This window comes from Apteryx rowi, unplaced genomic scaffold (assembly GCF_003343035.1).
Source record: "Apteryx rowi isolate R43461 unplaced genomic scaffold, aptRow1 scaffold_54, whole genome shotgun sequence".
Lineage (NCBI taxonomy): Eukaryota > Metazoa > Chordata > Aves > Apterygiformes > Apterygidae > Apteryx > Apteryx rowi.
In genome coordinates, this window is record NW_020450805.1 from 1225516 (window position 1) to 1238345 (window position 12830).

Below are 12830 nucleotides of genomic sequence, written 5' to 3' on the forward strand. Positions count from 1 at the left end.
GCTATATCATCAGGAATATAATGACAAGGAAACAAAGATGAACAGAGTATTAGGTGAGATTATGCAATTTTATGAGCAAAGCGGCAACAGACATACTGAATAACGTCCTACAAATGTTTTGAAGACATTGTATTACATCATCAAACAACTGTCAAGACACAAAAAAAACCCCCCACAACACCGTACACTCTGGACACACCAAGGCAGCTTAAGAAAGGCAAATTAATTTCCTCCTCTTCCTAGACATAAGAGGAGGAAATACTCTTAATACTACACACAATCTATTAGTAGAATGACAAGGAAAATACTTCAGTGGAAAAAAGTAGAAAAGCACTGAATAACAAAGAGCAAAGACAATTTAAATTAAATAATCAGAACCTCTTCCAAATTAAAAAAAAACAATATTTTATTCTTTCTACTTTTAGCAATTCACCTTCAACCTTTACTAATAAAAAATCCTAGAGTTTACTCACCTTTTTTCCTATCATTTCCCATGATATTTTTGCTGCTGCTGCTCTTGCTTCTTTCTTAGTTTTACCAGTGCCTGTACCATATTCTTCATCATCTATTTTAACCACAACTGTAAATCTGCAATGAAGAAAACTTYGTTACATTTTGTCCTATACAATTTTGTTTGGATTCAACTTTCTTTTTTTTTTAAAAAAATCTGCAAAATACTATAGATTAACCATGGAGGTATTTGAGCATTCATGTACTTTGATATATCCAACTCCTGATTATCATAATTATTTAGAAGAAATAGTTTTAAAAAATTATGCTTCCTCCCTAATCACAAATCCATATTCTTTGTTGGTTCTAACAATATTTCTAAATGCTGAACTGATTTTAAAAGTGAAATCACTAAGGAGTGCATCAAGTCACCATTATTAAAGGCAGGCCTGTGAAGTCCTAACACCAGGATGTTTCTCAGCACTGCAAAGCTATATGGAGGGAAAGGATTAGCTAGCTTAGGTTTCATGGATACAGAAGTGCCATTATACACACCTTTGATATACTGCTACRTACAATATTTAGTAGGTGCAAAAAATGTGTTTGATGCTTCATGTGACAAAAATTTAAAGGCAGTCCCTTTCTACCAGTTCTCAAAAAAAGAATAAAAGACATATATGAGATATTCAGGATGGAATTATATAGTCACTTCAACTTCAGCATAACCCTCTGCTACCACTTAAAAAAAAAAMCATAAAAAAACCACACACACACACMCACACACCACCACTTCTCCACCTCAGCCACTGATCCTCTCCATCTCCCTTGCACAACTGTTCATGTACTGCTGTTCATGCAGCTACACAGTGAGCCAGACCAGGAAACTGGTCCAACTCAAAAGTGACCTAATAAAGAAGGCTGATTTTCAGCCAAATCAATAGAGGAGAGGAGGATGACCAATTTCTGCTTTTGGCAACAGCACAGACTTCCAYGGAATTGAAGTGATTGTGCCACTGTGGCCTCAGGATATGACTGCACTTCAGATTGCAGCACAGCATAAAGCTATTCAAGCTAACAGTAAACGAGATAGATTACACACAAAGCAGCAGTCTAGGTAGAACAGCATGAGTCTCTCTGTGGGAGAATTTGTCTCATGAAGAGTGGAATGATTTCAGGAATTGACTTATTTTCATTRTCCCTACTTTATTCTCTAATGAAACTGCGCTCTCCAGCTTCACTCTCCTTTAATGAAACGTTAGGGTGAAAAAAGGAACATGATGCAGAATAGTGCTTGCAGTCATCACATAAGCGAGCCTTTATGAGAGCTCTTAAGGATGGAAAGAGTGGGACAAGGCACACCACACTGTGCCACATACTCTACATATGAAAAAGAGCATAAAAAAAGCTTAAAAGAAAGATCATTCTTCCAGAAAGGGCTTGTTAGCCAACCTATACATAAGTGCTGAATACTATGCACATTCTACAACTTCGCATCCAAAATTCACCATTTTATTCAAGTGTTCTGAGGAAATCTGTAGTCCGAGTCTCAATGACCATGAGCTAATTATCTGACTTGAGGACTATTCATCCCTTAGATTTAAATCTGAGGGAGTGTTACACGAGTTGGTCCCAAAAGCAGTACAGCCACATTTACCCACCATGGACCCCAAGTTCATAAGCCCTGCCCAGACTCGACATGGCTGGCCTGGCTGTCCACATGCTATGTACCCAGGCCAGGAAAGCTGGCGGTGCAGTGCAAAGTCATTGGAGCAGCTCAAGACAGAGCCAGCCTGTGCTCTCAAGCTTCTTAGGCTGTGTTCAGCACCATCCCTGCCAGACATCATAGCAGCAGCTGCTACAGCACCAAAGCCAGGGAAGGATGGGAGGAGCTGGCAGCAGGTATCTCTGCGTCATGTCCCAGACAGCTCCAGGAGGGCTTGTGAGGTGGGACACAGCACAGAAGGGTTAGGGAGCCAGCTTGGATCAGCAATGGCCAAGCCGCCCCGCTAGTAGTCAGAGCACTGAGGCACCACAGGGACACCCAAGGGGGTCTACAGCACTGACTCATTGTAGCCAGGCACTGCACACCATACTCCTCAGAATAGCCAAGTTATCCAGGATTTTCCTAGATACCACTATCCCACTGCACATGACCTACAAATAGAAGACAGTTGGCTAAATTGTGGTTGTGAATGTAGTGGAACACACAGAAAATGAAAAAATGCAATAAATGAGATAAATGGGTAAGTCTGAAACATGTTTAAGTTCTATTAGTCCCAGCCATCACCTTTGAGTCACCTATGAACATGCAGCTGTGCGACTATAGCAGTGGCAATTACTGTGATAAGGGTTACTTTCTTGAATTACATGAGCTGTATGGAAAAAGTAAGATAACTGATCAAAATCTGAGATACAGCTAATGCATACTAATTTACTCTGGGGTTATGCTTAGGTCTAATAATAGCTCAGCATGGACAGTGCTAGCTGGCAATGTGGAAGACTGTAGTTTAAAAGAAACATCCTGATTATCAGCATGAGGTTTGTCTTCATGCAAACTAGCAAACAAACAGAAAGAAACATATCATAGATCTTGGGTATCTATGACCTCTGGCAAGGCGAAAACAGCAAAAAAAACCCTATTGATGTTAAAAATAATACATATTCCATCACCTGTAACTATCTTTAAAAATAAAAGCAAAGCAGTTYAACAAAAAAGACCCTTCTCTTGTAACAGACGTTCAAAAATTAACTACACTTAACATACCCAACCCTTATGCAAATRCTTAGGAATTAACAGAAATAAAAAATAATTCCTGTAAACACCCTTGTAAAACTAAATAATAAACAAAGCGCTTAATTTAGCATTCATCATAAACTGAAATACTTGCCATAATCCCCGACCTCCTGAGATTCTCCATGACATATACGTAACATACTTACAATATAGCTACCAGTAAAATGTGCATTGCTGTTGCCCTTGGTAAACAGCCATTAACTCTGAAATAAGTTTTCTCCTTAAATTCACATGACCCTCCCCCAACAATCTGTATGTAAGGCTAAAATGTAAGATTTTACACAAGTTTCAATCAGCTCTCCTACCGCACATACACTTTCAGAAAATTAGCTTTTACTTTTCACAGGTCCTAAAAAGACACTGATTGCAAGCTTTAGCTGCTTTGTACATTGAATTAAGAGTCCCAGAGTTCATTGACATGCATTCTGAACTTACACAGGATCATGAGAAGGGCCAGTCATCTGGACATCACTATAAAGCAATGTAAAATTATTCTTTTGACAATAATTGTTGATCTTGGCCATGCAGTCTCGTTCCATTTTGGCACAATCTCTGAGAGAAAAAAAGGTTCTGTAAAGCAATATGCAAGGACATGACTACGTCTCCATGCACAGTGAAGAGACAGCCCTTAATTCTGACAGACAAGTATTGTGACATAAAATATAAAACTGGTACCACTARGATTAAGTTCACGGTAGCTTTCTAACCCAAGCAGTTGATTTGCAACTGTTTTTCAAGACCTATTGTTTTTAACTAGAACAACACATTTCAAAAGTGAAATGGGGATTTTAGTGATTAGGAAAGATGTGGCAAGAAAAAGCTGATCACTGACTGAATCAGGAGGAAAAAAAAAATCAGTAAAGCTTCGCCTGACAGAATTAAAATGAGTTCTTTCAGAGTGGGGCAGAGAGGCATTTTAACATATCCTTTCAAAATGTGATGATTGTCAGGCCCCAGTGACACATACAGAAAATAAATCCATGGCAACRATAACAACTCAAATAGATAAGCAGAAGAAAAAATAAAGAACTACACTAAAAAGCAAAAAGTAAATCAATTTAACAGCAGGATTTTTTAAACGGAAACTTGGGGAGAGAGGGAGGGAAGAAGCAGCTAACAACGTGAAAATACCAGCAATTGCAGCAAGGAAGAGCATTTCCAAACTTTTGACTGCCTACAATTAATTTGCCTGCTGAACTATTCCATTGAAAATTTCCTCTGGATTACAGAAGTGCACGTACAGTTTGGCCACTTTGAGCTGATCTTTTTCTAACGGGCAACTTGTAACGGCACCCAGAAAGGATACTTCTGTTTCCCAACACATGCCCGGTTAGGATTACCATTCCAATGCACAGTAAAAGGAAGAGTACCCAACAGAGTACCCAATGGGCTATAATCCCACGCACTCCCCAGGGGCCTGGAAACTCCCGTGTATTTTCAGGCTCTCTGAGCACTGGAAACCCCGATTCAAATCCCTCCACAGGCCACGACGACTCTCTGAGCTCACCCCCGGGCGCCTCGTCCCCCGCGGCCCTTGCCACCTCCAAGCCCAGTGGCGAGCAGTCCCTCTTCCCCGCTGCAGCCCCCGCTCCCGGGAGGAACGGCAGCAGCTGGCTCGGCTCCGGGAGGTAGCGACGGGGCTTCTCCCCCAAACGCAAGGGCCGCTCGGCTGTGCCTGAAGCCCAGCACCCCGAGCCCGCCCGGCAGCCCCGGCGCAAGCAGGGCGCCTCGCTCGGGCGCCGCCTTACAGCCGGGTGAAGAGAGCCTCCCCCGCGGGACATGTCAGACCCCGCCTGCCCTCCAAGCGCCTCTTCCCACGGCTACCTCCGTGCCCCGGCACACGCTGGAAGAACCCCCRAGGAGCGCCCCGCCACGCCGAGCCGAGCCGAGCCGAGCCACGACGCAGGCTCCGCACGTCAGCGGCCGCTCCAGTTTCGTTTACCGGAGCGCCGCCGGCTCTCGGCCGGAACCGAAACCGAAACGGGGGGGGGGGGCGCCGACAGCGCCGGATGCGGATGCGGCGGCCCGGCAAAAGCTGCCCGCACCACGGCAGGCAGGAACAGCTGTATTTCGCCCGCGGGGGGTTGTTGCAAAGCTCCGCCAAACCCGGGCTTGGCGGCCAAGGACGAAATGGGAGTAGAAGTCCCCGCGGGCCTCGCCCGCACAAAACCAGCTCTTCTGCTCCTGCAGGTGTGGGGAAATTTACTCTTTATGCCGCACATAACCCTGGCTTTGCTACTTTGCCACATGTTTGTTCGACACCACTTAATTTTCTAGAAATTATTACTAGGGTTAGTAAGTCAAACAAGTTGCTTCTCAAAGATGTTTGTCACATTACTAGTATTACTGAAGCACTATCTTTTTCCTGCCTAGCTGTTACTGTTTTGTATTCCAAGTGATACAAGACAGTTACAGTAACCACATACCATACAGCTCCATTTCTGGACATGGAGGTTAGTGATGCATAGATACACCCAGATACACCCAGTTAAGTTTTCATACCACTTTCCCCTTTCTCTCTGCTAAATACAAATGGTAATACAAGGGACTAGCCTGTCAGTACTCTCATATATACCTTACCAAGTGTGACAATGCTAATGTTACAGCAAAGGTACAGCTCCAAATATTCTTGCTGTTCATTTCCTAATCTTTTTCAATACCTTCATAGTCTTAACTTCAGCAACTTCCCAAAGAAGTGTATTGCCAATGGGCGTTATGGCACGTTTAAAAAAAATATTTCCTTTTATACGTTGAGTTGAAATAACTTTTAGTTAGTTTGAGAGAAGTAAGAGAAGCTCACTATCACATTACTTTATTGCATCCCATTGCATCTCATTTTATTGAAGTCTCTCTCCATACATTTTTCCTCAGCCCTTAATTGCCTTTACTATCTTTCTCTGAAACCTTTCCAGTTCTGCATCTGTGGGAGCTTAATGACATGATCAGTGAGCACAAAATATTCCAAATGAAGTTTCACCATTGATTTTTAAAAAGAAATCCATCATCCTCTCTACATGGTGCTTCATCATTCCTTCTGTGCTGATAAGCTTTTTGCTTTTCAGAGATCATACCAAGGTGCCCATATTGAACTTAGAAAACTTACAAATCAATTGTATAACTTAAACATTTTGCCTTCCAGCCTGCACTGTTTGCATTTCTCAGAGCTGAATGGWGTTAATCAGTCCAGCCAGCCTTCTCAGATCTCTTTGAAGTTCCTCACAGTCATCTGCTTTGGTCTCAACCAACAAATAACYTTCTCCAATATGAGAGGTACTTCTCATCTCTTATTGTTTAACCCTTGTTTAAACCTAAAACATGTTAAGGGTATCGCTGAACATTAAGACAYGTTACAGTTAATCTCTTACTGAGATAAAAAAACATCAGCCACCAAATTAATATATTCTTCAAAAAATAATAAAAAGATCTCAGAGATCATTTTCCAGAGGCTATATTTAAACTATGGAGCAGGCACGCTCCACTGTGTGCACTATATTTCTACTCCTGATTATCCAGATGCATAACCTATTAGACTGTGCTTTCATTCCCTGCACCCCTCACAGCAAGATTTCCTTCCAGTAGCAACCAGACAGCTACAGAGGTGAGAAAGAAAACAACAGAATGCTTTAGGTCTCATCCTTAGAATGAGTAAATAGCTTGGGCACCTTCCTGCACCTAGGGAGCAGTCCTACCCTTCCATAGCACAGATGCAGCCAGAAAGGAACCCATTCAGCTACTGGTGGGGATGCAGAGAAAATACGAAACTTTCAGAAATCTTAGATAAGAACTGAGAGTCATCTGGCAGATTAAGAAAGCATAATTATCTTGCACAAAAAAAGGACAAACAATATACTATTCACATAATTCTCAAGTTAGTACGACCATATGTATGGACAGAATAGGCTTTCTTTAAAAATGTTCATGACATTCTTCATTGTGGAAACCCACTTAGAATAATTTCCTATACGGATTCTCATTTAAAGATACCAAAAATGGCATTCTTATCATTTTTAGAATTTGMAATCTACCTGTTATTTTAACTTGGCTTCTAGTTAGTAAACAGTCTTCAAATTTTCCATCCATTTCCTGGCTCTGAGCTTCTGTGAAACATTTATAGTCTCCAACAATCATACAGAAAGAACAATGAAAAAGTAGTATGTATGTTTGAAAGCGTAAGATTGCACATAGATAATGCATGCTGAAATGCTGATAGAAAGGCTGTTATGAGTGGCCTTATTGCCTTATTTCATAACCACAGGGTTCAAACAAATTCAGCATGGCAAATACTGTTTGAAGTTAAAAGACCTTGCAGGGAATTTTACAAGTATACATGCAAGCATCTTTTATGATTATGCCATTTTCCTGCACAACTACTTTGAAGTGAACACCAGTTGATGACATAAAAAATTATCATTATCCATGGTTTAAATGCTTCAATTCTGTATCTGGAAGCTTCCAGTAAAAATAGGTATCTTATCAAAGCTTTTACGACATATTTCTTTTGCAATTATGACTTCTTTGACCAACTGGGAAACTGTTTTGAAACCACAGAGACTGCTTTTATATAAATGTACCTTTTCTGAAATGAACAGAGCAAACTTACCCCATGTTTCATGGGATCCACTGCCTACTAACTGGAACACAGGGTTCTCTAAAACAGGCTGCATCTTTCTAAGCAGAGAAAATCCCAGAAATTCAGCTATTTTTAATCACTCTCCTTGATAAATTCTGAAAAATAGTAATTAAGTAAAATTAGCATGTCTAACACTTCTCACATTTGATCAAAAGAAAGAAATACATTTTACTACAAGCCAACTAGAGCACAGAATTAAAGAAAAACATTAAATTCTGTCACAGTAAGGTGGTTATTTTAAATGCCATTTGGAACTCTCTTCCATTCCTGAAATGGAAATACATGAAGTGAGTGCATTTTATCTTTTATAGTTTGTTATTCTAACAGATAACATTTATCTGGAATCATAAATCATTATCATTCTTATTATTTAAGACATTGATCCTGCTAACACATGCATATTCTACTTCTATGCATGTTAACCATCACACTGGCTATGCCTATTCTAGTAAACTGACAGGAAAAATTTGCCAGCTTTCAAAATGGGAGGCCTGGCCRCCCCCCGTTCAATCACATTCTCCTTACCTCCAGCAAAGGATGTGTTCAAAATTCCTTTTGGGAATGGCACTGACCCATTCCGGAAATTATTTGGGGAACAAAAATCACATCAAGAGCTCAAACACTAACAGCAGAGATGATCACATTCTATGTCTGGGAAGATTCTCTAGTGCTGCTTAATTTACTAGTTTAGACATAGCTACTGTGGCCAATGTGCCTAAAGCTAATTTCACAAAATTAGTTTCACAGAGTCTATCAGTAATGAATATCAACAATTACACAGCACATTTGCTTCAACAAAGAAGAAATTAAAAGGGCTGCTACATTATCCAAGACCTCTTCCACTTTTCAAACATTAAAAAAAAAAGTGAAATTTCCTAAAACAAAATTAATCTGTTCAAGAAGACACAAGAAAATACACTGAGGAGGACAATTCTCTATCAGAATTGAATTTTTGTGGTAGGTACTCCGATGCTACAGCATCCCACTTTTCTTTTCTGTGTTCTTCCAATAATTAAAAAAATCATAATATTTAATATACAGTTCCCATGCATTTCCAGGATCAGGACTTAACACGTTTAAGAGGCACATCAAAATATAACTCAGCCTTCACAGCTAATATAACCCCTTTGCTACTGAGTTTGTGGATTTCTCCCAATTGAGATTCCAAGGTAATTGTGATTGTCTTCCAGCAAACAGCCTTTCTTGCTTTCTCCTTACCTCTTCCCATTCACAGATCCTAGATCTGCAAATAGGGAATGCCCATTCTAATCCTTTCTTCCTCCAATAGTAACAGTCAAGGCTTCCCAGATAATCACTACTCTTCCTTTGACTGCAGCTTCTTATCCCAACTCTTGCTGATCAGCTATTCATCTACAACTCAGTTTGTAGCTTTTTCGGTCCAGTAATTCCCAAACTCTGTTGTAAAGTAAGATGATTTGATATTGATCTGATAAGTATGTAGCAATTTCTTATTTTATGTTGAAATTCACTTGTTATTTTTCTTCAAATGTGATGATTGTTATAATCTCTATTTAATTAGGGAATCAAGCATATCCATATGTTTGTGCATGATTAGACAAGTTCTCTGTTTTGATTTCAGTTTAGCTGCCTCTCAATTGTTTCTTTATTGTATGTATTCACACAATGATATAACATTTTGCCTTTTTTTAAAATTTACAACTATTATTCAATCTGAAATAATTGCTTTTGAGACTATTTTACAAATGAATACACTAAAGAATATAAATTGTCTTGATTACACATCTCTGATTTTACTTTTCAACCTTTAATTCCAAGGTCAGGAAAAATGTTGATTTTTGCCAAATTTGAACATTGAATCCAGTTTGTAATTACCTTTTCTGTATTCATTTTGTGCTTAAATTTACTGCTATGTTTCAGCTGATTCCAAGGGACCATCTGGAAAAGACAAACCTATGATTTAATCAGCTTCCGCTTTACTAATTTTTTCTTTAAAAGAAGGAAATTTAGCTTTTTGCTTAAAAGTTACACAATTATAGTATATGAAACTCAAACAGCAAAGTAAAAGCAGTAAGAAATACAGGCTAGAGAGGAATTAATATCTCTTCATCCAAAAGTCAAATTATTTTCAACTTGCACTTGCTTTCGTCAATATTTTATGATCTATTTTCAGAGAAAAAAAAACTAATAAAGAAATAACTTCACAGACTTCCCAAATGAAATATATAGTCTATATATGAGTTGTTTTGTCCTTACATAAGCACTGAAATAACAAACATTAAAAAAAAAAAAAAGAAAATAAATGTTATTATCTAATCAGTGCTGACCTGAAGTTTTACTGGTACTCCAAATCCAAGCATCCTCATAGGTTCTACTGCTGGTTTCTCTTTACAGTTTAGATGTGAAGCCATCAAGTCACTTAAATTCTGCCAAATCCAGTTAGTGCCTGTTACATAGCAAAGTTTAAATAGTTTAGTTTACATGGTTTAAAGGATTCAAGTATACATTTTAGACTCATAACCTATTAAATATACCTTGCTGAAGATCCTGTGATAAGATTCCTTGCTCCAAAAAAGATCTGAGTAGGRCAAAAGTATAAATAACCATTATATTTTGGTACATTTTATCTAGTATTAAATATGTAATAACTTTTAAAATTTTCTTGCCACTAAAGTATCCACAAAGTTATTACCATCCTTATTTTCATTCAAATCTGTTACTCAAAACATAAACCTTTTTCATAATTCAATGTCAAAAAACACACCTGAGTTTCCTTGAATTGAAAGTTCAAAACCTTCAACACAAGTCCCACAAAATTTCATAAAACACATACCAGCCATAGGACTCTCATCTCTCTCACTTACATATGGAATAACAGATTTCTTGATGGCATCTTCTTGTACCTTTAACCCAGTAGTAAATTTAAGAGGAGATTCCACTAAATCAGAAGGAAAATCAAAACACGGAGTCTAGAATTTAGCAGCCATTTCTGTGGGAATGCCTATCTGGACAAACTCAATCAGGTACAACTAAACCCACCTAATTTCAGATTCCTAGAAAGGAGGGCTTTCAAAAGGAAGAGGTAGAATTTTATTGGGTAAAATGAGGCTACTGAGTGCTACTTGGTTTGCAATTTATCTTTAAATAATAGCAATGAAATGTAGCTAGAGGTTTCAATCACATATATTTAGGAGGCTTTTTCTTGACAAGAATAAAAAAATCTGGGTGGAAAGTAAATTAATGTAGCCTGGAGCTACAATGTTTCAGTGCTACACATTCACCTTGGGTAAAAAAATCCCATTACAGAACAACACTTATTCTTAAGGTTTTGTGTCTTAAACTCTATTAAAATCTCCTGTTTCCTTAACTACAGAATCCTTAGCCATGTCTTGAAGGTGCTGTCTGCTTCTTCTCAGAATCTTTCTCCTTAAATACTGTCTTGTCTAGCTTCATTTGCCATACAGCAAGCTCTGTGGCATAAATTTATTGGTCCTATGTATTGTGTAACTCAATGTCTTTTGTCCACCAAAGGGATTGCTGACAAAGGTGCAGTTTTCAAAATTGCAAGTGGCTTGTAGTGAACTTCTGGTATCTCTGGTAACATGTAAAGTTTCCTCCAGTGCTGTGAGTTACATTTAACTTTAATGTTAATGTCTAACTGGTATTAGCAATACTAACAGATATCAATCAACAAAACTTGCTGGCTGAAGAGAGAAAGAGATACTGTACTTATCCAAACATTTTATCCAAGATAGGCATATTCCTTGACCAATCAAGCCTGCCCTTAAACTTCACTTTGTGTAAAATGATTATTCTGAAACAGTAGTTGGTGTGTACAACTGTAAAACTTGTGCTTTCATCCCCTTTTGGATTCCTGTTGTTCTAGAAAATATTAAGCTTTGGAATTTCAAATATTCTAATATTATACCAGTTCCCCAAATACCGAAGTATTTATACTGAAATCATTGGCTTTGACTTTATCACAAACAAATCATTTTGATGCTGTGGAATGGATTATGGCTTTCTTTGCTTGTAGGTGGCTCTAAAAGGACATGCTCCAGAGAAAGCAACTGTAGAACCGTGAAAGACTGTGCCTGACATGGAATTGAATGTAGTCCTTTCCCATATATGTTTCCTCCTTGTATGTAGTTTTCACAAACATCTGTTCAAAAAACACTCTAGAATACAAACCTAAGGATTTTGGCATCTTTGGGAGCCACACAATAAAAAGACCTTACTGATAACATTTTATGAGATGGATAATAGACTTCACCTGTGATAATAGCCATGGTCATTACAGTACACAAATAATGCTGTGTAGCACAAAAACAGTATATAGAACTGAGTTGTCACTTTTGCTAAAGGCAATAGGACTGTTAAAGAGGAGAGGGCAGAAAACTAGTGGTGGTCACTTTGCAACCCTTCTTAAAGTTATTACATATTTAATACTAGATAAAGGAAAAACCATTTCTTAATAAATTTATCTTCTGGCAGCATTACAACAAAAAATCAAATTCCAGTTCATGGTTACCTCATCCAAAACCCATTCCTTAAAATAACGCAAAGGAGTGCCACCACCAGTAGCCAGTTTCATTTCCTTCTACCACTACTTTCCCAAAGGTCCTGTTCTCACTCTTCTTTCCCTCTCCTCCCAGACACGTCTCTCCTCCCCGATTCAACAGTTTCTAGCACTGCCGCCTCTCCCTCCCAAGTGAGGGAAGGCGAGTGTCGCACCTCAGGGAGAACACCATGACTGCGGGGCTTCCCCAAGACGCCGCAGGCACACTAGCCCTCATCTCCAGTTTAGCAAAAACCTGGAAGAGCCTTTTAAGGGAGACGCACGAGGGAGACGGACGCCCGCAGGTGGCACAGGGCGGCGGTGCAGCGCCTGCCCTGGAGCTGAGGCGTGCCGCTCCCCCTCCCGCTCCCCGTAACAACCGTTAACCGGCGCCAACAGCCGCGCCGCGCGCTGCCTCA

General features: G+C 39.3%; 1 protein-coding gene and 1 long non-coding RNA gene across 11 annotated transcripts in view; one reads left to right on the forward strand and one right to left on the reverse strand.

Annotated features, from left to right (window-relative positions):
- The window catches only part of EIF2AK2 (eukaryotic translation initiation factor 2 alpha kinase 2), a 32073-nt gene extending 19323 nt beyond the window's left edge, over positions 1 to 12750 (reverse strand). For 2 of the 10 annotated variants that reach the window (XM_026081189.1, XM_026081188.1), the window contains exons 1-6: positions 12588 to 12748; positions 10181 to 10299; positions 9729 to 9791; positions 7845 to 7969; positions 3680 to 3796; positions 474 to 588 (exon numbers count right to left, since the gene is read on the reverse strand). In XM_026081189.1, the coding sequence (XP_025936974.1) occupies positions 474 to 588; positions 3680 to 3796; positions 7845 to 7849 (237 nt within the window). In that variant the 5' untranslated portion in view covers positions 7850 to 7969; positions 9729 to 9791; positions 10181 to 10299; positions 12588 to 12748. Of the gene's footprint in view, positions 1 to 473; positions 589 to 3679; positions 3815 to 4751; positions 5027 to 5068; positions 5179 to 7844; positions 7970 to 9728; positions 9792 to 10180; positions 10300 to 12587 lie in introns of those variants that run through there. The other 8 variants (XM_026081191.1, XM_026081192.1, XM_026081182.1 and 5 more) reach the window with 8 other exon arrangements.
- Positions 5270 to 12077, forward strand: LOC112973369. The gene is made up of 3 exons (XR_003255954.1): positions 5270 to 5434; positions 6384 to 6514; positions 11890 to 12077. It is a non-coding gene; the product is annotated as an uncharacterized LOC112973369 (long non-coding RNA).
- Positions 12751 to 12830: the final 80 nt, after the last annotated feature.